Source organism: Emys orbicularis, chromosome 10 (genome assembly GCF_028017835.1).
Source record: "Emys orbicularis isolate rEmyOrb1 chromosome 10, rEmyOrb1.hap1, whole genome shotgun sequence".
In the NCBI taxonomy this organism is placed as follows: Eukaryota; Metazoa; Chordata; order Testudines; family Emydidae; genus Emys; species Emys orbicularis.
In genome coordinates this window covers 84,348,797-84,375,100 of record NC_088692.1, presented here as the reverse complement: position 1 = coordinate 84,375,100, position 26,304 = coordinate 84,348,797, and the positions used below count along the sequence as shown (strand labels likewise).

The window sequence follows — 26,304 nt, the reverse complement described above, 5'->3', positions numbered from 1 at the left end:
ATCTTCAGAGCAGGCTGAAAAAAAGCATCAACTTCCCTCTTTTTAACACAATAGTAACTGGATTAACGCAGTTATAAATATATTTTGTTTGTAACCTCTTTGAGCTACTGCATCAAGGTTGTTAAAAGCAACTCCAGTTTATTCTAGCTTCAAAGGCTGCCTGCCAGTTCCTATTAGGTAGTAGAAAGAACATTGTAAGAGTACAGTGACCGAGGGTCTTTGAAGGCTGATGTATTGGATATTTACTTGTGATTTCTTGTAACCATTTGATCGCAGCGATTTTCATCTCTTTTTGTTCCAAGCTTGATTTTTGAGGAAATACGTAAGAGCTTGAAAGACCAGAGCATGTATTGTCTGCCCCACTCTGTCCCCCTTTTGAGAGCTGAAAGTTATTAAAATGCTGTTTTCAGGGGTGGCTCCGGAGCCACATGCGGCTCTTCAGAGGTTAATATGCGGCTCCTTGTACAGGCACCGACTCCGGGGCTGGAGCTATAGGCGCCAACTTTCAAATGTGCCGGAGGGTGCTCACTGCTCAACCCCTGGCTCTCCCACAGGCCCTGCCTCCACTCCACCCCTTCCCGCCCCCTCCCCTGAGCCTGACATGTCCTCGCTCCTCCCCCAGAGCCTCCTGCACGCCACGAAACACCTGATCAGGAGGTGCGGGGAGGGAGGGGGAGGCGCTGATTGGCAGGGCTGCCGGTGGGCGGGAGGCTTTGGGAGCGGGGCAGGGGGGAAGCTGATGTGGGGGAAGCTGACGTATTACTGTGGCTCTTTGGCAATGTACATTGGTAAATTCTAGCTCCTTCTCAGGCTCAGGTTGGCCACCCCTGCTGTTTTGAACAGCAAATAGCAAAATAGGCAGGTTGCTACTAACAAGTGTGTCCTCTTTTTTTTTTTTTTTTTCTTTCTGAAATCGATAGTTGCTGGCTCTGTTTGTCTGAATCTGGGCAGCTGTTCCACCCCATTGGATATGAAATTGTCTCCGTTATAAATGGCCCTTGTCATAAAACCGTGCAGTTCTTGAAGCAGCAATTCACTTTAACTACCTGAGGTGTAAATGGAGTCTAATCCTTCTTATTACCACCTATCCAATGAACAACCATCCTGTCACGCTGGCAGGACTGGGGCGCGAGCGTCAATGAACAGAGCCACCAGCATTTTAGAAATTTGGAGCATGCCCGGGTTTTTTTCCCTTCTGAAATGATTGTGACTGAAAACAGCCCCCACCCCCATCCCTGCAATATGTTTGAAGAGCAGTTCCAACTATTGCAGTATGAAATCGGTGCTTTCAAACTCGAGCATCAGAAATGCACACGGAGGTTTTGTGAAAACCTGAGAACAGGCTCGCAGGCTTTGGATTTTGATTTGAAATGATCCGGTTTTTCAGCACACAAAGGCAAAGGATGAAGCTATAGTCCCGCAGGATAAGTGGGCTAATCCTAATGTTACCCTAAGACTGCTAGAATGTGCTATAATACAATTACAACATCACCAGAGGGCTTTCTGACGGGGATTGATTAGACTTGGCTTACATTTCACGTGCTTTGCCTTTGCCAGCTCATTGTTGGTAGCTATTATGATGATCCTTCCTAGCCAAGTTAACATCATGTGACTAGACACAGGAACCAAGCAGGTTTAGGGCCCATCTCTGCAAGGCAACAAGCACCGTTAACAGCTGAAGTTGGCACCAGCTGAGCTCAGCACCTGTCTCGAGGCTCTTGCCTTCTTGCGGAATCAGGCTCTTCAGTGGTACTAAAATCTTACTGAAAGTGGGGCTCAAAATTCACGCTATCCCTGTGCTGTCTTGCATACTCACTCTGCTGAACTCGGATTGCTTCCCACCCTCATGACAATTTGTGATCATGAAGCACCGGTCTCATCTCTAGGCTGAAATAACAAATGACTGGCAAATATCTCAGGTGTAAAGAGCTGTGCTGGAAGCAACTCAGCTGAGCTTGGGGGGGAAGGGCAGACTGAGATTCCACTGAGAAAGGGCAGGTTCTAAGCAAGAAGATGAACATGGATCAGATGTGAGAATGCCACCTCGCTACTCTTCCTCGATATTCGCCTGTTTATACAGCTGAGGATTGCATTCTCCCTCTTAGCCCCACGGTATTGTACTGGGAGCCCATGTCCCATCGGCTTCCTCCGTGACCCCTAAGTCATTCTCAGAGTCACTGCTCAGTCTAGGACACAGTCGCCCATCCTGTAACTGCGACCTACATTGTTAGCGTCTAATTCTTTCTCCACAGCCCATGTGCAGCAGCCTCTCGGGGCGTGCCTCTCCCCTTGTAACTTTAATTAGAGGCGACCACAATCTCTTCCATTCAAGACACAGATATGGTTACAAAATCAGGATAATGTCTCCTCCTCTTCCTCTTCCTCCTCCCTGGGCTTTTCCTTTTCGTGGAATCATCAACATGCAGATGCAGGGTTGGGAGCCTATTTATAGCTCCTGTTTGGCTCAGCAAGCAATGCCAAATGGGATTTATTTCAACGGTCCCTCAGTCAGTCTCAGCCGTTCGTGACGTCTTCTCAGACCCGTCCGGATGGACCTCGCTGTGGCGGGTGGGTAGGATTTTGAAGGGGCCAGATATTCCTAGGAAGGCGCTCGGCTCAGAACATCTTGTTTTGTTTTGTCTGCCTGTATTTTTAGCACGCTCACAATCTACGGGATCAGTCAGGAGGATGAAGCCATCTACCAGTGCATCGCTGAGAACAGCGCCGGCTCCACCCAAGCCAGCGCCCGCCTGACGGTGCTGTGGGCGGATGGGTTGCCTGGCCCTCCGCAGAATGTGAAAGCCGAGACGGTCTCCGCAACCACTGTCCAGGTATCCTGGAGCGAACCTCTGCAGAACACCAAGGAGATCATCGGTTATGTGCTGCACATAAGGAAAGCTGCAGGTATGGGACAAAAACCTGATGCTCCTTCTCCCAGGCACTTGAATATTATGGTGATGAGGGGCATGTAAATGACTAGATAGAGAGATGATCCGGTTATCTCATCCCTGTCATCTGCATCTCCCTGAGGATTAATCTTTGTGTGCAGGGCAGTGACTAGGAGATAAGAATAAGCAGAATATCAGAAAAGTGATACCAAGCCTTCCATATAGCCTAATAGCTAAATATAAGGAACTGAGTTCTGGTATTTCCTCTAAGAGGGAAGGGAAAGTGAAGCTATATGGGCCCAGTCCAACTCCCACTGTGAGCAGAATCAGGCCCAGGCAAATGCAGTTCCTTGTTTTGATGCAAAACTACGACTTAGTAAACTGTCGCTGCAACATTTGTCCGTCCTGTCATTCCCTCTTAGGCAAACCTAATGGCTCTCTGCTTTCCCTTTCTTGTGCATTTCAGACCCCGTGGAGATGGAATACCAGGAAGCTGTTAGCAAAAGCACCTTCCAGCAGCTAGTGACGGATTTAGAGCCCTCAACCAGTTATAGCTTCTATATAAAGGCTTATACCTCCCGGGGTGCCAGCAAAGCCTCTGAAGTCATGGTGGTGAGCACGCTGGGAGAAGGTAAGGAGACCTAAAGCTTGTGAGATCTGGTGCTGGGGAACCTGCAGATAGCAACGCCATTTATCGGGCTGATAAATGTACTTGAATATTTTAGATCATGTCTTCATATTGTTCCCCCTTTTTCCTGCTCTGTATTGTGCTGTAGGATGTTACATAGAATTCAAGTGTCTTCTTATGACAAGGAGCTAATGGACTTCCTTATCCTGGCAGTATTGTACTGGCAAATCACAAGCAGCTCACGCTCTATCTGACCCCCTATGCTACACAGCCTAACGTGTAATTGGAAGTTATTGAGGGTTTTTTTTTTTTAATGTAGCTGTTCCTCTGTTGGTTGTGTGACCTGTTGCAGGTGAAAGGCTCTTTATTGTTTGTAATGTACCAAAGGAGAGTCTTTTCCAGCAAGTGGGGTATGTTTGTGGATTTTCTCTCTGTCTCTGTCCCCATCTAAATACACTGTAGAGACCTCTGCGATATTTTGTGCTGTGTAATGCCAGTGGCTTCCTCACACGGCCCTTTTGTTCCCATTTCTCCTTACCCAGGGTCATTCTCCCTTCTCCGGGAAATGAAAGAGTTCTTTTGATCACCTCAGTGGGGCCTGACTTTGGGAGGCCTCATGCCTAGAATCCCCCCTCACCCCTCCCAATTCCGTGTGCAGGTCTTGTGGGATGAGGCCCTAGCGATGAAGGAAATAAAGGCTATTTGCCAGGTGGTGCTCTGGGTCTCAGTTTGGAGCTGGTGTGAGCTGGGGTAGCTGCTTTGAGGGGGAACATGAGGTAGAATAAAACCAGCACACCTGCATAGAGGGGATCCACAGGTGATTTAGAGCGATTGGAGCTGCTCCTGTGCCACTCACTTTCCTGGTGAGGTCGTGAAAAGGGTCCTCCAAGGTATGCAGGCGCTGAACTCGCATTGAAGCTCTGGGCCTAAACCCCTATGCATGAAACAAAGATCTCCGTGTTCCCCAGGAGCCAAAATACTGTAGTAACGTGCGCACAGGCTCTGGTGTGTGCAGCCATTCCTGAAGAACGCTGTAGTGTACTTTCCTTGGATGACACTGGTCCTCCTGAAGGCAGCTGATTAACAGCCCCACAGAGCAAGGCCTCGCTTTACCCACAGAACAAGAAGTTTCCTTCCCAGCCGCAAAGCCCTGACCTGGACTGACCGAATCTTTCAGTTCAACCTCTGGGGCCTATTCATACCTTGGCCTCTCTGTGGAGGTTGCCAGTTAGTGTCCCCAATGGGAAAGTGCTCTTTGTGATGGGAGACACTTGTCCACAGGAAACTGGACAGAAACCACCAAACCCTGTTTGACAGGCCACAGTCGTGAACTGCAATAGCTTTCAGTCACTGCCAATGTGCAGGAGGGTGCAGTGTTTTCTGAAGGGGCAGATCGCTGAGCATTTCATGGTTTATCCCAACGGCCTCTTCTTTTGCTGTGAGACAACTACATAGGTGGGGTGTGTTTTCCCTCAAGAAAGGACTCTGATTATGAATTTGAAATTGAAATATCAATGATATGAGGAGAAAGGGCCTATTTCAGATATAGTTGAAATAGGGCCATTGACTTCAAGTTGGTGAATCAGATCGCGACGCGACTTTCAGTGGATGTGAACATTTGCTGTAGTATTTAAGTAAAAGGGCTAATAAATCCTTGCAATGGGGCGGGCAGGGTAGATACCCTTCAAGGTTATTCACTCAGCATTCTGAAGTAAACCAGTCATCCTTTTCCTTTCAGCGTAGAGAGAGGGGGTGTAAACTTTAAATCCCTGACCCAAAGCTCTGAGTTCAGTAGCAGTAGCCAGCAGCCATGCATGCCTCATAAAACTTGGTGTTTTCTGGACAAGGTTGGAGCAGGCTGGGTAGGGCTTTTTCACATTATTCCCCTAAATCAGCACATGCACGTTTACGTATTTTGTATCAGGGTAATAAATTTCCGGGCTCTTTGAAGCTTGAAGGCATCATTGTACAGACCGAATGTCTTTAAAAACAACATCGCCCCGTGTAACAAAGATTAACCACTAAGCTGCAATTTGTAATGGACAAGTAAGCCTTGCTAAATATCCCATTCTCCCTCCACTGAGCTTAATTCACGTTTTTCCCCCCGATTGCTGCTGTTTAAAGGGGCTCTTGTCATCTAGTTGATCTGTAAGATGTTGTTCTAAAAGACTGTCCTAAGAACAGAAACGTTTTCATGACTTATTTTAAGTTAAGTGAAACCAGGTTCGGTTTGTGTTTTGACAAGGAGAGACTTAGGATATGTCTACACTGTGATAAAAAACCTGTGGCAACGAATCTCGGAGCCTGAGTCAGCTGACGGTCATGGCCATACTGCAGGTCTTTCACTGAGGTGTAGTGTAGACACATCTTTCAAACGTTAGATTCTGAGTTGCTCTGTTCCTGCGCTTGGTGGAGAAACAGAGGTGTGGGGCAGAGATGGCTTTAAGCCACCTTTGCAGTCTCCAAATTCTAGTACGGCTGAGGGCCTGCTGTACTTTCCACTCTGCTTCCCATTGCCCTCTCGGGACAGCCAGTTACGTCTCCCCGACTCTGAGGATCGGACCTGGTTTTAGCACCACATAGAACAGCTGCTGCTTTAAGTTTCCTCACTGACATAGGGTCTTGAATGGACTTTACACCAGTGGAAAATTGGCATTGTGGAGCTCCCGTCTGCCACACTCAGCTGTTTTCTGTTCAAGGATAAAATATTCTATCTAGCAGGCTGAAAGGAGCTGCAAGAACGGAATCTGTGGCATCCCAGTTCCATGAAAACGTAGAGCACTAGATGTGGATGATCACTGAGTATAAGACTGAAGCCAAGTTTATGTACAGTGGAACATGTTCATACGGATGCTTAGGTGGCTGTTTTGGTGAAATCTTATTGACAGGAGAGGACCTATGCTGTCCAGGACTGTACGTGTCTGCAGAAGAAATGGGTGTGTTTGTCTATTAAAACTGACTAAAGTTACTGTGACAGGAAAAAGATGTCGTTTCCCCTCCATACGATATTCCATGTGCAATGTCTTATCTGTTGCTGTCAAGTTTCCCCCAGGATGGCTCTGTCATCCTGACTCAGGGACAGAGGAAGGGTGACACTTAGTGTCACTGCTACTAGGAGACGTATTAGATGCGCTCAGAATCCTCCGCTTTGGCATGTCTGTTGCCCGTTCCTCACACAGCTGCGGCTTGCCAAGCTTTATATCTTAAACAAAATAACAAGATGAACTTTGCCCTGGCTTACACTGCATACAACCCCATTGTAAACCGTTGGGTCCAATGTGTCAGGGCCAGACGTATCCCAGTAACTTCTGTATAGATGTGGTCATTGCAGTTCTTAGCCACAAGGTGAATGTCAGCACAATACAGAATTATTACCTGGTAGAGATTTTTCCAGGGTGTAATATGGTGAAGAAATTCAGCTCATTAAGAGCAAGGCTACATAAGAGTATAGGGCTCTCCGCTTCTTGATGCAAAATGTGCTGAGACAGTTTACCAGAACATAAAACAGGGAGACACTACTTGCAGTGCAGAAGTGAGCTCTGCTTCCCCGGGAGGTTGTGGGTAAGGCCCCATGAAGAAGTCAGCCGGAGCTTTCTGCGAGTAAGCTGAGTTGGATTTGGCCCTTCATTTGTAGACAAGAAAAGATCCCATAACAGGCATTCTAGTGGCTGGCCCGAGGATGGGGATGTGGCTGCTGGGCAATGACTTGGACTTATTTCAGATTTCGATGCCCATAAATGCACGTCTAACACACAAATGCTGGCAAATAGCAACAAGCCGTGTATATCGGCCTCCTTCAAACCCTTCCTCCAAACGGACTCCTCTCGTATTTTCTGTCACTACTCTCAACTCGGGTGCTTTCTGCTTCTTTCTTTGCACCTGGTCATATTAAAAATGAAGAAGAAGAAGAAAATACCAAGGAGGGAAACCAAATAAATGATCTGCATCCTTGGTAAATATCTGGCATTAGAGAAATCTTCCTCTCTGTTTTCCATTGTTCACGCTTCCTCCCTGTCTACACCACAACTGGTTCTCATTTCTCGTCATGTCTCTCTTGTTTGAATTCTAAGCTCCTCGGGGCAGGGACCTCATGTAAAGCTCTAGGCGTAGTAGTAGCACCATACTCAATAGTGTGTTGAGAAGTGGACAAGCAATCATGCAATGGAGAGAGGGGTCTGATAACAAGATGGGGGAGAGTCTGAGCTTCATTCTAATATAATGTTTGTTCGATCATTGGCAGAATTTCACATTTCAGCAGTTTAATGCTTCTCTTAGAGCTCTCCGGCCCAGTCCTGAGCTCCTCTAAGCCAGTTTTACATCTGCGTGACTCTACTTATTTGGGTGGAGTGACTCCTAATTTGCACTAGCAGAAGTGAGGTGAGGATTGGGCCCATTGTCTCAGGCTGCCTACAGGCAGGTGCAGGAAGACAGCAGCGCATTGGGCCATCTTTGGAAGGTTTTCTTCATAGGCTAGAATCTTTTTTTTTTTTTTTTTTTTTTAATGAAAATTTAAATTGCACCGGAACTGAAAGAGCCAGCACAGAAGCTGTTACTTATATTGTCAGGTACCATCTCAATCCAGTCACCGGAGGGAATGATTGACAGGCAGAAGGGGAAGAGATGGATTAGATCAGTGGTCCCCAACCTTTTCCGTGGGGCGGGCGCCGGACGACTAGCCACCAAGGACTGTGGCCGCCGGACAAGCAGCCGCCAAAATGCCACCGTGAAGCGGCAACATCAAGAGGCGTCGCCGCCGAAATTCGTGAAGCGGCAACGTCAAGAGGCGTCATCGAGAGGCGTCGCCGCTGAAATTCGGCAGCATTTCAGCAGTAGCGCTTCTTGACGTTGCCACTTCTCGGCGGCATTTCGGCGGCTGCTTGTCCGGCGGCCAGTAGACAGGTGCACATGGATGCCCTGGCGGGCGCCATGGCACCCACAGGCACCGCATTGGGGACCCCTGGATTAGATACTGTAGGTACTTCAGTATAATATGAATTGGAAAGATGACACGGCACAAGCCTAGAAAGAGCGGAATAGGCGAGGCCCGACTCTGAGACACGCTATTGTAAAGTCTGAATAACTCCTTTGATTTCAGTGTATTCACTCTGGATTTATGGGCGTGTAGATGAGATCAGAATCTATTCCAATAGTTGGGATTGCTGCTCAGCCTTCCGGTAACGAGATAAAGAGGTGGCATATTACAGATGGGGAGAAACAGTTGCATGCCTTAGATGCAAACAATATGACTTTTAAAATCTCAAACTATATGTGCATCATAACCGTGTGTAAGCAGCACACACTCCTATTCTTGTCTTTTAATACTTTTTAGGGTTTTCTCCAGGACTTTTTGACATTTCTCTAGAATCATAGAATATCAGGGTTGGAAGGGACCTCAGGAGGTCATCTAGTCCAACCCCCTGCTCAAAGCAGGACCAATTCCCAACTAAATCATCCCAGCCAGGGCTTTGTCAAGCCGGGCCTTAAAAACCTCCAAGGAAGGAGACTCCACCACCTCCCTAGGTAACGCATTCCAGTGCTTCACCACCCTCCTAGTGAAATAGTGTTTCCTAATATCCAACCTAGACCTCCCCCACTGCAACTTGAGACCATTGCTCCTTGTTCTGTCATCTGCCACCATTGAGAACAGCCGAGTTCCATCCTCTTTGGAACCCCCCTTCAGGTAGTTGAAGGCTGCTATCAAATCCCCCCTCATTCTTCTCTTCTGGAGACTAAACAATCCCAGTTCCCTCAGCCTCTCCTCATAAGTCATGCGCTCCAGACCCCTAATCATTTTTGTTGCCCTCTGCTGGACTCTTTCCAATTTTTCCACATCCTTCTTGTAGTGTGGGGCCCAAAACTGGACACAGTACTCCAGATGAGGCCTCACCAATGTCGAATAAAGGGGAACGATCACGTCCCTCGATCTGCTGGCAATGCCCCTACTTATACAGCCCAAAATGCCGTTAGCCTTCTTGGCAACAAGAGCACACTGTTGACTCATATCCAGCTTCTCGTCCACTGTGACCCCTAGGTCCTTTTCTGCAGAACTGCTACCTAGCCATTTGGTCCCTAGTCTGTAGCTGTGCATGGGATTCTTCCGTCCTAAGTGCAGGACTCTGCACTTGTCCTTGTTGAACCTCATCAGGTTTCTTTTGGCCCAATCCTCTAATTTGTCTAGGTCCCTCTGTATCCGATCCCTACCCTCTAGTGTATCTACCACGCCTCCTAGTTTAGTGTCATCGGCAAACTTGCTGAGAGTGCAGTCCACACCATCCTCCAGATCATTAATAAAGATATTAAACAAAACCGGCCCCAGGACCAACCCTTGGGGCACTCCGCTTGAAACTGGCTGCCAACTAGACATGGAGCCATTGATCACTACCCGTTGAGCCCGACGATCTAGCCAGCTTTCTATCCACCTTACAGTCCATTCATCCAGCCCATACTTCTTTAACTTGGCAGCAAGAATACTGTGGGAGACCGTATCAAAAGCTTTGCTAAAGTCAAGGAATAACACATCCACTGCTTTCCCCTCATCCACAGAGCCAGTTATCTCATCATAGAAGGCAATTAGGTTAATCAGGCATGATTTGCCCTTGGTGAATCCATGCTGACTGTTCCTGATCACTTTCCTCTCCTCTAAGTGTTTCATAATTGATTCCTTGAGGACCTGCTCCATGATTTTTCCAGGGACTGAGGTGAGGCTGACTGGCCTGTAGTTCCCCGGATCCTCCTTCTTCCCTTTTTTAAAGATGGGCACTACATTAGCCTTTTTCCAGTCATCCGGGACCTCCCCCGATCGCCATGAGTTTTCAAAAATAATGGCTAATGGCTCTGCAATCTCATCTGCCAACTCCTTTAGCACCCTCGGATGCAGCGCATCCGGCCCCATGGACTTGTGCACGTCCAGTTTTTCTAAATAGTCCCGAACCACTTCTTTCTCCACAGAGGGCTGGTCACCTTCTTCCCATATTGTGCTGCCCAGTGCAGCAGTCTGGGAGCTGACCTTGTTTGTGAAGACAGAGGCAAAAAAATCATTGAGTACATTAGCTTTTTCCACATCCTCGGTCACTAGGTTGCCTCCCTCATTCAGTAAGGGGCCCACACTTTCCTTGACTTTCTTCTTGTTGCTAACATACCTGAGGAAACCCTTCTTGTTACTCTTAACATCTCTTGCTAGCTGCAACTCCAAGTGTGATTTGGCCTTCCTGATTTCACTCCTGCATGCCTGAGCAGTATTTTTATACTCCTCCCTGGTCATTTGAACAGTCTTCATCTAGGATGAAGACTGTTCCTTTAGTCATCTTCGGCTAAAGAGGACGCCAAGAAGAAAGTTGAAATGACCTGGGGAAAACTCCAAACAGCACGGAAGAGGAAAACAAGTATTCCATCCCTTAGTAAACTTGGGAGACTCCTTACATATATTAGATCTATTTTACCTCATATCTACTTCTGTGAAACACATATAAATGTGTGTGTACACGTGTATATATACACACATACCTCTATACTGCCATGCTGTATACATTTATTTGTGTAATGAAATTATAAACAGCACATGCATTCTACAAGTGCATACATAAAATGAAAACGATATATTCCAAGTTTTAATGAATACTATATATTTCAAGCTTTGAAGGAGAGAAGTTCTTGTGGTTTTTAGTAATTGTAAGGCTCTGAACCCATAAAATAAAACCAACTCTTCACAAATTGGGGTGGCCGATGTTAATGTTTCTTGGTCCAATGGATAATAAAGGTATTTCTCCCCCCATTACCACATTGTCATTTATGAGTCAGGTAATGAGGCTCTAACAAAGGGCAGATTTTCAGCCAGCCTACCATTGAGCGTACCCACTTCTGCCTGCACAACCAGTGCACACTCATTTTTGCAACGATCCTGCAGGTTTGTGTGGAGATTGGATTGCTGGGCTCCCACTGGAACTGAAACATGGCTGCTTGTATGCACAGATTTGGCAGATGCCTACTTCTGTGGTGCAATCAGTTGCATGCTCAACATTGGAGTCCAGAGGTGGAGACATTGCCCCGAGTGTGCCCACTGCTCTTCTGTTGATACATGACAGCTGGTTTTGTTGTGTCTCCGACTCTTCGGCATACAGAGTCTCAATAGAAAGACACGTGCTTCAACGAGCAGATCAGAAAGGGCAGTTTTTGCGCGTACCCCTATGAGGCATGCACTGTAAATGCTGTGTAAGAACCTTGAGAGATGGTGAGAGAGAACCTATGTACTGTAATATTACAATATTCAGAGGCTCACGGACTTTGCCCAGCTGAAGGCTGCTATGGCAAAATGCCAGGAACTTGAGAATTACATCGAAATTGCATACACCTGAGCAAATGAAAAGCCTCTATGGATGCACCTCTGTGCACTTCGTGCCATTGAAAATGATCAGGCCCGTTTTATAAAAGGCATGGGCAGCGGCCTGACAAGCACTGTGGATAAGAACAGTGGGTTGTAGCCCACGAAAGCTTATGCTCTAATAAATTTGTTAGTCTCTAAGGTGCCACAAGTACTCCTGTTCTTTTTGCGGATACAGACTAACACGGCTGCTACTCTGAAACCTGTGGATAAGAACGTTTATCACTAAATGCCAGATCCTAAATTCCCTAAACTTTAGAGAAATCTGGATCCAAATCCAGATCCAGACTTTGCAGCTGGCCCTTATGCGTATAATGGTCTAAATGACAGACCTCTCCTAACTTCCTCAGCTTTCAGAGTTCATATGCTCAGGCCAGATACCGGGCTGTGGCCGAACTGAGCTTGCCGTAGCTTAGGGCTGTGCTATTTGTACACTTGTTGTCAGTGGCCCTCAGAGCCATTCCAGTAGCCAAGTATTTCCAGCATGCAGGGTTGCACTGGTCCCTTGGTCCTGGGGGAGGGGAGAGGCGTAGAAGCAGTGGTGGCCACCCTGCATTACGAGTGGAGCCCTCTATGCAGGGTAGATCCTCCGGTGGCCAGACCAACTGGGGTTCCTGCTGAGTCGGTGCGAAGCAGCTGCAATAGGGTGACCAGATGTCCCATTTTTAAAGGGACAGCCCCGTTTCTGGGGACTTTTTCTTATATAGGCGCCTATTACCCCCCAACCCCCGTCCCGTTTTTTCACAGTTGCGATCTGGTAACCCTAAGCTGCAATGAGGCTGAAATTCTGTACCCTAGTGTCCTTAGCTGTTAAGCTCTTTAAATACATCCTGTGCCTGACCAAGGTTTCTTAGTCTCTAAGGTAATTTCTGCAACACCTAGTCCTTGAGTGTTGTAGGGCAATTTAGAGATGTCCAGGCAGTCGTCCCCCCCCGCCCCCGTCATTTCAGCTTTGTTCAGGTAGCACAAGGCCAAGCACCCCGTGCTGCCATGTGAGATCTGTTTACTTAAGGATACTCTCAAATTTTCAGTTCCTGGGGCTACCAAATGCTGAGCTCATCACACAGAAGTGATGCATTATTTCTCTCTAGCGGAGAGAACATCACGTGCGCCCTTGTATAGCTCAGCCCTAGCTTAGGGATTGACTCCAGGGCGGTTACCTGAATTGACTAGTATTGTGCAGCACAGTCCAGGTGTAGCCATAGATCCATTCACTGGATTTATGCTGTGCAAGCGTCTCGGGCATCAAATGATTCTTATATAGGTCAGTTTTTATCTCCAGAATGATATTGTCATCTCATGGAATGGCACGTTTTATCCCCGTTGTCCCATAGAAAGGGTATGGGGAGAGAAACATAATGTAATACACCTTCTTACATCCTCCTGTTAGCTGCACGGCTGCCTTCTGGATCCTCCCCATGTTAGTTAAACCAGCGTAGACTCCTTTATGCTCTATTCAATTCTGTGTTCCAAATTCAGAGGTGATATATAAGATACATTTTGGTAAGCGAGTGTGAGTCTAAATCTAACTAAGTAAATCCTGGTCTCTAACTCCTGGTCCCATATGTTATAACAGGGACACAACCATTGCTAAAATGTCATGTGGTGAAATGAACCTCTTTGAGGTGTCACCATGAGCAGATGCTGGCCATGTGATGACATGAGACCAATAAATAAGGGCCACACTTCAACGGATGGGTTCCATCACCTCCACCTCCTCTAGGGATTCAGTTTACTAGGCTATTTTCCATTTTAGGGTAGGGCCTGGAGTTCCACCCCCTAGGCCGAGTCAAACGGCCTGCCTCAAAGAGGGGAGCCCAGGCCACCCCACAGTTTTGTCCTGGAGGGATCAGGAGGGAAGAAGAGTTGTAGGAAAAATTACATTATTGGATTTAAAAAAAAAAATTATATCTACATCTTGGATGAAATGGCATATTCCAGTACAAGTTTAGTTCTGATCCATAAACAGACTCCATTGATGTGTGTACACATACGAAGCCAGGGTGTAAACAGATTTCCATTTCAATAACTTACACATCTGGATACTATCCTGGTAAGAAGCAAACTTTGATATAATTGGTTGTTTTCCGATAACAGATGTTAAGCCGGAATATCTTTATACAAATGAATGTGGAAGCCTGCTTTCTTATCGTTTTCTACTGAATGTACATGGGGATGTTCTCCTAATATAGGTCAATGGGAAAACTCCAACTCATTGGTCCTTTCTATTGACTTACGTGCAAGTCATTAGGAAAATTCATTGACTTGCCCTGACATTGCATCCCAATGGGAATCAGTGGAGATGGAATACCTTTTTGAAAGACGTGATTGCATAGAAGTGTCTCAAACAACAGATTAGTTTTTGTTTTTCCATCACGACTGTACTTTTTGGGGAAAAAATGTTTAAAATGTCTGGGAAATTTCAGATCCTTCAGATATGCTGTTTTGACCATAATGTCATAAAACAGTAAAAACCTGTGAAAGTAGCTTATTTGCTGTCGTCAAGCTTCAAACTGGTACAATTACTTTTTAATCAACATTTGGAAACAAACTTACCTTTTCTGTAATACCAGGATAAGATGCCACTCTGTTCAATTAAAAACCGATACATTTAAAATCAGTTATTATTATTATTTATTCAAGTATACAATAACTTTGTGGAACTCTGTGCCAAAAGATATTGTCAAGACAAATATCTCAGTAAGCCTTGATAAAAGGTAAAGTCTTTTATTGGAGCAACTTCTACTGGTGGAAGGTACAAGCTTTCGAGCTACACCCACATAGTTGTTACTGGGGCATTTGATGCATTGGATGAGGTATGCCACATGTTGTGATAAGCATAGGTAGGACCCATGAACCTTGAAAGGTGTATGTTGTGAGGGATATTGATCTTTGTAGCAATGGAGATCGTCTGCACGTTTTGCACCTGTTGTTCTAGCAGGGCCTGGTGCTGCTTTGAGTTGGTGTGTCCTGATCTGTGGGAAGTTAGCTTCTGATGATGAACTTGGCAAGTTTTGCAGGTTATTTGAAGGCCAGAAGTGGGGGTTCAGGAAAGATTTCTTTCAGGATATGGTCCCCCTCAAATATGTGTTGTAACTGTTTGATGATACCTCATACAGGTTCCAATGGCTGGTGGTAGGTAACAACCAGGGGTGTGCTGTCAATGGGGTTTTTTTTCTGTATCGAAGCAGGTTCTCATGGGATATTTAGGTAGTCCATTCCATGATGCAATCTACTTCTCTGGTGGAATGTCTTTGTTTAGTGAAGGTGGGTTTACGTGTGTTTAGGTGTATACGCTGGACTTTCTCTTTGGAGTTTCTCTGAGCATCTGGCTGTAGATAACAGATTTTTGTGGTGTGTCTGGGGTGGTTGCTGGCTCTGTGGAGGTGAGGTGGGTTTCTTGTATATAGTCATTTGTGGGGTTCCATTGTCAAAACTAATTGTGGTGTCCTGGAAGTTGATGCTGGTGTGGAAGTGTTCTAGCACAGTGATTTTCAACCTGTGGTGCGTAGACCCCTGGGGGTCCGCAGGCTATGCAGTAAGATTTCCAAAGGGGTCCGACCTCCATTTGAAATTTTTTAGGGATCTGCAAATGAAAAAAGGTTGAAAACCACTTTTCTAGAGAAAGTTTGATGGATGGGTGATGGCTGTTGAAGTTGTGGTGGAAATCTACGAGGGAGTTTAGGTCTTCTGTCTGAGGAGGAAAATGTCATGGCTTATCTCAGGGATATCGTTGGTCTTGTGGTGCATTTTGCCAGAAATTCTTCCTCAAGATGGCCCATGAAGAGGTTGGCATATTGAGGAACCATCCTAGTATTCGTGGCTGTCCTCCTGGTTTGGGCAACGCGTTTGCTGTTAAAAGTGAAGTTGTTATGGGTGAAGATGAGTTTGGATTTCTGAGGGTTGTGCATTATCTTGTATGTGTTTGAGGCAGGCAGCGAAGCTGTTGCGTTGAGGGATGTTGGTGTATAGGGAGGTAACATCCGTGGTGGCAAGGATGGTGTTTGAGGAAGGTTGTTAAAGTTGCAGAGTTTCTTGGGGAAGGCTGTAGTGTCTTGGAGGAAGCTGCCCTTTTGTGTGGTGAGTGGTTTAAGGATGTTTTCTATGAGTCCTGATAAGGGATGTAAATATCATTTTAAAAGTTAACTGTTCAAACAATTAAAAATATTTTGTTTAAATGGTTAAACGGTTAACCAATTAAAGGGCCAGGGCCGGCGCTGCTGGGGCCACTCCAGCCGGGCCGCTCTGGCCAGCGCGGCTGGGGCTGCTCCGGCGGGGTGACCTGGGGTGGCTGGGGCCAGTGGGTGGCACAGGGCGGCTGGAGCCAGATGGCCAGGCGGCCCAGGGGTTAACAGTTAAGGTGGGTTAACTGGTATGACTAATGCTTACGATTAACTGGTTAACATTTTACATTGCTAATCCTGATATTCCTTCAGTAAAAGTGCCCTGGCCATATATGATGGGCCTGCTTGGGTTCCCTTGTTCGTGTATCTTGGGAAGCATGTAGAAAGTCCCTTGAGTGGGTTCATGGGGGAGGAGGTTGTAGGGTTTTTCTTCAAGTTGTTTTGGGAAGGATTTGACAGTATCTTTAAATTCCTGGGTGAATTGTGTTAGGAGGTCTCCTATGAGCTCTTTACAGTAGGTAGTGTCAGAGAGTTGTCTGTTAGCCTCGTTGACATAGCCATCACGATAAAGGACTATGGTGGTGTCCCCTTTGTCTTCAGGTTTGATCACTATTTGGTCGATGGATTTCAGAGACTATCTGCTTTCCTCTTGATGGTAGAGAGATTGTGGCGGATGTAATGTTTGTTGAGGATTTCACAGAGAATTTTTTTCCTGAAGTAATCAATGTAATGATCCAGTGTGTGGTTTTGTCCTCTCATAGCATGTCCAGTCCAATGATTCTTTTTTCTTATGATTGTCAGTGGGGATGTGGTGCTTCTGGGTGGTGTCATCTTTGTTGTGAAAGAATTCCTTGAGGTGGAGTAGGTGGAAGAAGCCACCTCCAACATGCCTTACCCTTCTGTTTTGCAGTCTGTCCCAATTTAGCTTCCTTCCCCAAGTCTGTAGAAGAGCTGTGTGCAGCTCAAAAGCCTGTACCTTCCACCAACAGAAATTGGTCCAATAAAAGATATTACCTCCCCTATCTTGTGTCTCTCATATTCTGGGACCAACATGGCTACACCAGCACTGCAATAAATGGTTAGACATTTCTAAGAAAAAGAATAATGACTGTAATTACAGCAGCTAGGATACAACTACAGGACCACCAATCCTTATTCTTTTGAGCACAGACTGCTAACCAATTGGACTCAGATACTAATTTCATCCCTGTTAGGTACTTTATGGAAGATTAACACCTTTTTCAGAGGTATCTGCTATTGGCTACTATTGGATACAGGATTCTGCTATAGATGGACCGTTGTCCTGTTGCAGTTTGGCAATTCCAGTGTTCCTGTTGACCAGGATTAACTGAGATCAGATTTATTCCCAAATTGTTATAGGGCTAGATTCTCTCCTGCACCAAGGGCAGGGGCAATAAAGAGCTAGGTCCAGCTCTCTGATTCTTGGAGCAAGCCCTGGACAAGCGACTTCAAGCTGCACAACTGGTTTAGAGTCCTTCAGGGACCCTAAAACCATTCAGGATCGCCATGGTGTGGCAGATCTCTGCCACTCCTCCTGCCTGACCCCAAAACACCTCCTCCCTCCCCTGGCATGCCCCCTACACCAGGTGTCAGGGGCCCACAACTGGCACATTGGCACCAGCAGGGAGCACACCCCTTTGACAAGGAAATTCTCTGCGGGCCAATTGTGGTCAGTTTGCACTTAGTGAATGGTGCAAAAGGGCCAGACACTGATTAGAGCATTTGCTCTATCGAGTTTTGTGGTAGTCAGCAAAAGTGTGAATGACAGAACAACACCTGGGACGTCTAAAGAAAGTTGTACACGAGAGTTTGGGAGGGAAAGGAGCACAGAGAGGAAGGGGAAAGCAAACTGAAAACCTCAGTCCAAACTGTCTCTCGTATTATGTGTTGGGCAGGCACCCATGTTAGTCTACTTTCTCTATCCCTAAAACACAGCCTGGGGTTTCCATCACTTAGGAAACCACCTTGCTTTTTAAACTGAATCAGCCATGAAAAACCCCCATGTTTAAATTACAGGGAAACTTGAACTGGGTTTGCAGACCCCCAAATCAGTGGGGAGCTTCTCAGGCCGTCAAGCTAGGTGGGGTTGGCTCGCTCCTGGTACGTGGTCTCACTCTGGTTATCTTTGTGTTAAAACACTCACTCTGATAGGTGCAAGGAAGAAACAAAAGTGGGAAAAATCTCTGCGCAACTCACCACTCCAGCCACCGGGAAGAACGTTGAGAATGGGGTCTGGGGGGCATATAGCTAGCTCTAAGCCTGCCCAATGCTCTGACTATAAATCTTTCTTTACCTCTATGGCATAAATCGGCACGTGGCCTGTGGAAAACAGGAAGAGATGCAATACACTCAGGGCCGCTGGATGGACCAAGTTCAGCAGCAGCCCTTGCTACACCCTGTCAGTGCCAGCCATGCAGCGGTGCCCAGTGCGTACATTGGAGGACAACCCAACTAGCTCCATCCCCTTGTGGGAGTAAAGCACTCCTGCCACTAGCAGCTCCTCCCCTTGTCTCCAGGGGCCTGAGCCCCAAATCCATTGATGTCAATGGAAAGACTCCTATTGACTTCATTGGGCTTTGGATCAGACCCATAATGCTGATGCCAGGGCAAGTGGGGATAACCAAGTAAGAAAGGAGAGTCCTGCATCTCCCCTGCCCCCCAACCTCCATGCATCCTTGAGATCCGGGAAGCACATCCCTTTACAAAAAGATTATGATGAAACTGCTTGCAAGGTAGCAGCCACATAATGTAGAGACATGTACTGCCTTGATTGAAACAACTTTGTTTTTCACTCTGATCCCCGATTCTTTCCCTTCTTTATTAACCTCTCTGTGTAATGGCCCCTGAAACACTCTGCAGAGCCGAGCCCAGACTAGCAACCGCTGCTGGATCCGTGACTGCAAGTCAGTGCAGGAAGCCCGAGAGCTCAGCCGGTTGCAGCATATTTCACTTATTGCTTTAAGACTGATGCCTCTAACTCCATCCTTCTGGTTTCTCCCTCCCTCAGGGATTAATCACTCTAAAAGGCTACCATTGCCCTGGAGGGAGGAGAGGGGAATCTGGCAATTCACTTCCAATGCGCCTGCATTCCTGACCTGACCCGATGGGGCCGAGAATCAAATTGCAACAGAATCTACAAAGTAGCCTCCGAGCTTGTTGAACCGCCATGCTGAGAACAGGAAACGGTTTGAAACTCACACAACTTCTTGCAGGAATTCAGGACTATAAAAGCAGGATCTAGCCTAAGCTAATCCCGATCAAGTGAATCTTTCTATCACACCCCCTGACTCAGCAGCTACCATGAAATGCTAGGAGGGATTTCATTATTTTTCTGTGCACTGCCGATTATGTTTCGGCTACGACGGGAACAAGCATGACCCAAGTCGTGAAAAACCTCTCTTTCTCTCTCTCTGTTTCAGTCCCAGCAATTCCGTCCCTCTTTATTAAAGTTCTTAACAGCACCACCATCCAAGCGGTGTGGGAGCCCTCCGTCAAACTGGGCCAGCATGAAGGATTCAAACTCTACTACCGTAAAGTTCACCTATCCCACTTTACTGGCCCTATGCTCCTGCCCAGCAACATTACATCTTATAACATTACTCACTTGGGTAAGTACAGAGGAGGGCGTTATCCACATTACGTGCCTTCGCTGAGCAAGAAAATTCCCCTTTATGTTGTCATCATAACAGAATGTCTAGAGTAATATACGACAGCTAGGAAATATATATTATGAGTGCCTAGCAAGGTTTGTTTTCCACTCCTCCCTTAGGCCCTCAGCCTGCCCCCACTGATTTAAGTGAGAGCAGGTTCAGGTCCTTATACTTACAGTGACTGGCTTTTGCAATGCGTGTGGAGGATGTTTCTGTTTTCATGACAAATGCGGGCTCAGCAAGATTAGTGTACTGTAGCTCTTTAATCTGAAATGCCCTCCTCGTGTCTTTTCTAACATAGACCCATCAGTGGTATATGAAGTAAAACTCCTGGCATATAACCAGCATGGGGATGGAAATTCTACTATCCGCTTTGTATCCCTTCGAGAAACTGTTGAAAGAACAGGTAAGAGGCAGAATCAGTCCAACTTGTGTACGCGATGTGAAACGTCAGAGCATAGGAGTGATATAGCCAGAGACAGTGAGGGTCTTACTAACACACAGTTAATTTAATAGTGCATCCAACACTGTATGCTGCTACTTCTGAACCATCACCTTTAAGAAGCACTTTATTTTCTGCACAGCAAATAAATTTGAAGCTAGGTTGCATGGAGAAGCGGTGCCCTCTGGTGGCTAATGTGGTTAATTCCAGTTGCTTAATCTTTATGCATGTTCATCACCCCTTCTTTCTTTCTAAAGGAAGCAACTGGAAATAATAGGGGCATGAACCGCCAACTCTGTAGCACACTCCAAACCACCATTACCGATCGTTAGTGTTGCTAGGAAGGAAAACATTCTGGATCTGGCTCAGTTCAGTCTGATCTCTAGTTACAGAAAACGGTTTCCGGTACTCCTGTAACTAAATAGCAATGTTTGTCTTCTAAATTCAGATTGTACAGGCCACAAATGGAGAATGTGGCATACTGTTTGGTGGACAGGTTAGAGAGTGCACACAGTTAGCTCTCTGTCTTTCACAAGCAACAGCTGTGTATGGACAAGTGTTGTTATGTATTTGTACTATCACATCACCTAGGAGCCCCACTCATGGCTTAGGTGCTATACAAACACAGAATCAAAAGATGGTCCCTGCCCCAAAGGCCATTCCTTTTTATCACCAACATTGTTTTAAAAGTCTTAGGGTTAAATCCTGGGAGTTCGTTCCGTATATGTGCAATTCCAACTAACTTCAGTGGGAACCCGGAACACGGATCCAAGGTCAGAATCTGGCTCTTAATAAACTCGGAGCCCAATTCTATCCTTAGTTACATTTAGATAAGTTCATTGTACTCAGGGGAGCAAGTCAGGCTTTTAGTGCTCGGAGGGAACGCAGAACTGGGTGTAGTCACCAGTGTGCTGGGTGCATCAGACAGATTAGATGAGATTGTATTGATTATAGTAGTTTAAGGAGCCCATTGTTGTCCTGCTTTTCTAAATCTCCACACACTTATTGCAAGTGGGTGATAATAGCAGATAAAGAATCATTGTTTCTGGATTCAGAGTGGTAGCCCTGTTAGTCTGTATCAGCAAAAAGAACAAGGAGAACTTGTGGCACCTTAGAGACGAACAAATTTATTTGGGCATAAGCTTTTGTGGGCTGTGGCACCTTAGAGAATAACAAATTTATTTGGGCATAAGCTTTCGTGGGCTAAGTGGGTTTTAGCCCACGAAAGCTTATGCCCAAATAAATTTGTTCGTCTCTAAGGTGCCACGAGGACTCCTCGTTCTTTTTTCATTGTTTCTGGAGTGATTGCTTGGTTGTTAACAATCTGGGACACTTTTGTCCATGACAATCTCTGTCTGTCAACAAACCAAGTAAACAAGGAAATTCCAGTGAACAAGAAAATGAAGAAGAGCCTGTCTGAAACTGACAAAAGAACGGAGGCTCTGATTTGTAAAGGTATTTAGCCATTGCTCTACTTAGCGCTGCAAGACCTGAGTGACTTAGGGTATGTCTACACTACAGGATTAATTCGAATTTATATAATTCGAATTTAGGAAACCGATTTTATAAATTCGAATGTATTCGGCCACACTAGGCACCATTAATTCGGTGGTGTGCGTCCAAGCTACCATAGTAGCATCGATTTCCAGAGCGTTGCATTGTGGGTAGTTTTTACATAGCTATCCCATAGTTCCCGCAGTCTCCACCCCCCTTGGAATTCTGGGTTGAGACCCCAGTGCATGATGGGGCAAAAAACATTGTCGCAGGTAGTTCTGGGTACAGCCTCCCCCTCCCTCCCTGAAAGCAACGGCAGACAACCATTTCGCGCCTTTTTTCCTGAGTGAACTCTGCAGACTCCATTCTGCATCAAGCATGGATCCCGTTGTGCTCCAGAACGCAGTCTTGAACATTATAAACACCTCGCGCTTTCTCGTGGAGTTTATGCTTACACAGGACCAGAAAAAAGAGGCGAGGAGGAGGAGGAGGCGGCGATTGCAGCGCAGCGACCAGCGTGATGAGGACATGGACACGGACACAGAATTCTCTGAGACCGCGGGCCCCGGTGCTTTGGAGATTATGATGTTAATGGGCCAGGTTATAGGCTTTGAACGCCGATTCTGGGCCCGGGAAACAAGCACAGACTGGTGGGACCGCATAGTGTTGCAGGTGTGGGACGATTCCCAGTGGCTGAGAAACTTTCGCATGCGTAAGGGCACTTTCATGGAACTTTGTGACTTGCTTTCCCCTGCCCTGAAGCGCCAGAATACCAAGATGAGAGCAGCCCTCACAGTTGAGAAGCGAGTGGCGATAGCCCTGTGGAAGCTTGCAACGCCAGACAGCTACCGGTCAGTCGGGAATCAATTTGGAGTGGGCAAATCTACTGTGGGGGCTGCTGTGATGCAAGTAGCCAAAGCAATCACGGAGGTGCTGCTACGAAAGGTAGTGACTCTGGGAAATGTGCAGGTCATAGTGGATGGCTTTGCTGCAATGGGATTCCCTAACTGTGGTGGGGCAATAGATGGAACCCATATTCCTATCTTGGCACCGGAGCACCAGGGTACCCAGTACATAAACCGCAAGGGGTACTTCTCAATGGTGCTGCAAGCACTTGTGGATCACAAGGGACGTTTCACCAACATCCATGTGGGCTGGCCGGGAAGGGTTCATGACGCTCGCGTCTTCAGGAACACCAATCTGTTTAAACGGCTGCAGCAAGGGACTTACTTTCCGGACCAGAAAATAACCGTGGGGGATGTTGAAATGCCAATTGTTATTCTTGGGGACCCAGCCTACCCCTTAATGCCATGGCTCATGAAGCCATACACAGGCAGCCTGGACAGGAGTCAGGAGTTGTTCAACTACAGGCTGAGCAAGTGCAGAATGGTGGTAGAATGTGCATTTGGCCGTTTAAAAGGTCGCTGGCGATCCTTATTGACTCGCTCAGACCTCAGCCAAACCAATATCCCCATTGTTATTACTGCTTGCTGTGTGCTTCACAATCTCTGTGAGAGCAAGGGGGAGACCTTTATGGCAGGGTGGGAGGCTGAGGCAAATCGCCTGGCTGCTGATTACTCGCAGCCAGACACCAGGGCGATTAGAAGAGCACACGATGAAGCGCTGCGCATTAGGGAAGCTTTGAAAACCAGTTTCATGACTGGCCAGGCTACAGTGTGAAATTTATGTTTGTTTATCCTTCCTGAAAACCCGCCCCCTTTATTGACTCATTCTCTGTAAGGAACCCACCCTCCCCCTTCCCCCAGCTTGCTTTCAAAGGAAATAAAGTCACCATTGTTTAAAAATCATTTATTCTTTATGAATTGATTATAAAAAGAGGGAGAGAACCTGAGTGGGGTTTGGGAGGAGGATCAGCGGGAAGGAAAAGCCCCGTAAAAAAAGGTTAAGAAAATGGCAGCCTTTTGCTTGGGCTGTCCACTGGGGTGGAATGGGAGGGTGTACGGAGCCTCCCCCCCCGTGTTCTTACACATCTGGGTGGGGAGGCTATGGAAAATGGTGAGGAGGTAGGGGGGTTATACAGGGGCTGTAGCGGCACAGAACCTGAGTGGGGTTTGGGAGGAGGATCAGCGGGAAGGAAAAGCCCAGTAAAAAAAGGTTAAAAAAATGGCAGCCTTTTGCTTGGGCTGTCCACTGGGGTGGAATGGGAGGGTGTATGGAGCCTCCCCCCCCGTGTTCTTACACGTCTGGGTGTGGAGGCTATGGAACATGGTGAGGAGGTAGGGGGGTTATACAGGGGCTGTAGCGGCACTCGGTTCTCCAGCAGCCGTTCCTGAAGCTCCACCAGACGCCGGAGCATGTCTGTTTGCTCACGCAGCAGCCCCAGCGTTGCTTCCCGACTCCTCTGATCTTCCTGCCGCCACCTCTCATCTCGAGCGTCTCTCCTCTCCTCACGTTGGTCCCTTCTGTCCTCACGTTGGTCCCTCATGTCCTCACGTTGGTCCCTCATGTCCTCACGTTGGTCCCTCCTGTCCTCACGGTCACTGGCTTCTTTCCTATACTTGCAAACCGTCTCCTTCCACTCATTCAGATGAGCTCTTTCATTCCTGGTGGATTGCATGATTTCGGAAAACATCTCTTCTCTCGTTTTTTTTTTACGACGCCTTATCTGGGATAGCCTTCGGGAAGGAGGAGGGAGGCTTGAAACATTTGCACCTGCTGGAGGGAGTGAAAAAAGGAGAGAATTTTTTTAAAAGATACATTTTTCAGAACAATGCTTATACTCTTTCACGGTGTATACTATTCACATTACATAGCACATGTGATTTCTGTGCAAGGTCGCATTTTGCCTCTTAATATTGAGTGCCTGTGGCTTTGCTGCTAGAGATCACAGACGCAGGTCGGGGCAACAGAATTCACCTTGCATGCTGCCATGGTAAGCCACTGTCTTTAGGCTTCTGCGCCCTGCTTTCCCACATACCAAGCAAAGCCCGTTGTGCTGCAGTTTTCCTGTTAGCTTGTTTTCTGCTGCTGAAGGTTAACACCCCCCCCCCCCCATCCAATTCTCTGGGATGAGTGCTTTATCCCTCCCCCCACCGCCTGGCTGGTATCAGGGAAGATCCCAGCAGGAACCAAACTAACACCCCCCCCCCACCCGCCATGAATTCTCTGGGATGAGTGCTTTATCCCTCCCCCCACCGCGTGGCTGGTATCAGGGAAGATCCCTGCAGGAACCAAACTAACACCCCCCCCCCACCCGCCATGAATTCTCTGGGATGAGTGCTTTATCCCTCCCCCCACCGCGTGGCTGGTATCAGGGAAGATCCCAGCAGGAACCAAACTAACACCCCCCCCCACCCGCCATGAATTCTCTGGGATGAGTGCTTTCTCCCTCCCCCCACCGCGTGGCTGGTATCAGGGAAGATCCCTGCAGGAACCAAACTAACACCCCCCCCCCACCCGCCATGAATTCTCTGGGATGAGTGCTTTATCCCTCCCCCCACCGCCTGGCTGGTATCAGGGAAGATCCCTGCTAGCAAAACGCGAAAAGCTCTGGGCCAATCCTCCCCCCCCCCCTTGCACTTGGCTAAATGCAGGGAAGGATTTCTTTTCAGCCACAGGCAAACAGCCCAGTAGGAACGGCCACCTCAGTCCCCTTAATTAAATTCCCTTATTTCAACCAGGTTACCCTAAGCGATATCACTCTCCTGAGGATTACACAGCAAGATAAAGAACGGATGTTGCTTGAATGCCAGCAAACACCGGGACCATACGCTGCCAGGCTCTGTCAGGCAATGATACCAGATTACTTGCTACTAGCATGGCGTGGTCAAGTGTCCTACCATGGAGGACGGAATAAGGCTGCACTGCCCAGAAACCTTGTGGCAAGGCTTTTGGAGTACCTCCAGGAGAGCTTCATGGAGATGTCCCTGGAGGATTTCCGCTCCATCCCCAGACATGTTAACAGACTTTTCCAGTAGCTGTACTGGCTGCGAATGCATCCCAAGTGCTCAGGGCAAATTAATCATTAAAAATGCTTGCTTTTAAACCATGTTTTATATTTTAAAAGGTAAACTCACCTGAGGTCCCTTCCATGGGGTCATGGTCTTGGGTGCTGGCTTGGGAGGCTTGGGAGGGTACTTCAGTCAGGGTGAGAAACAGTTCCTGGCTGTTGGGGAGAACGGAGAGCTGGGTGCTCTCTGCCAGCTCGTCCTCCTCCTCCTCCTCTTCCCCTTCCGCGGAATCATCAGGTGTCCCTGATGAGATTATCCCCAGCTCGGAATCCACAGTCAGAGGTGGGGTAGTGGTGGCGGCCCCCCCTAGAAATGCATTTAGCTCAGCGTAGAAGCGGCATGTCCGCGGCTCTGACCCGGAGCGACCGTTTGCCTCCTTTGCTTTTTGATAGGCTTGTCTGAGCTCCTTGACTTTCACGCGGCACTGATCTGTGTCCCTATTGTGGCCTCTCTCCATCATGCCCTTGGAAATTTTTTCATAAGTTTTGGCATTTCGTCTTTTCGAACGCAGTTCAGCTAGCACTGAATCCTCTCCCCATATAGAGATCAAATCCAGTACCTCCTGTACGGTCCATGCTGGTGCTCTTTTTCGATTATCAGCCTGCATGGTTACCTGTGCTGATGAGCTCTCTGTGGTCACCTGTGCTCTCCACGCTGTGCAAACAGGAAATGAAATTCAAATGTTCCCGGGGCTTTTCCTGTCCACCTG

The 26,304-nt window shown here is 47.2% G+C and overlaps 1 protein-coding gene across 1 annotated transcript in view; it reads left to right on the top strand.

Moving 5' to 3' along the window:
- The window catches only part of IGDCC3 (immunoglobulin superfamily DCC subclass member 3), a 172,459-nt gene that overhangs the window by 141,259 nt on the left and 4,896 nt on the right, over positions 1 to 26,304 (top strand). Inside the window, exons 7-10 of the mRNA XM_065412684.1 lie at positions 2,657 to 2,904; positions 3,355 to 3,519; positions 19,458 to 19,646; positions 19,990 to 20,094. Of these exons, the coding sequence (XP_065268756.1) occupies positions 2,657 to 2,904; positions 3,355 to 3,519; positions 19,458 to 19,646; positions 19,990 to 20,094 (707 nt within the window). The remainder of the gene's footprint in view (positions 1 to 2,656; positions 2,905 to 3,354; positions 3,520 to 19,457; positions 19,647 to 19,989; positions 20,095 to 26,304) is intronic.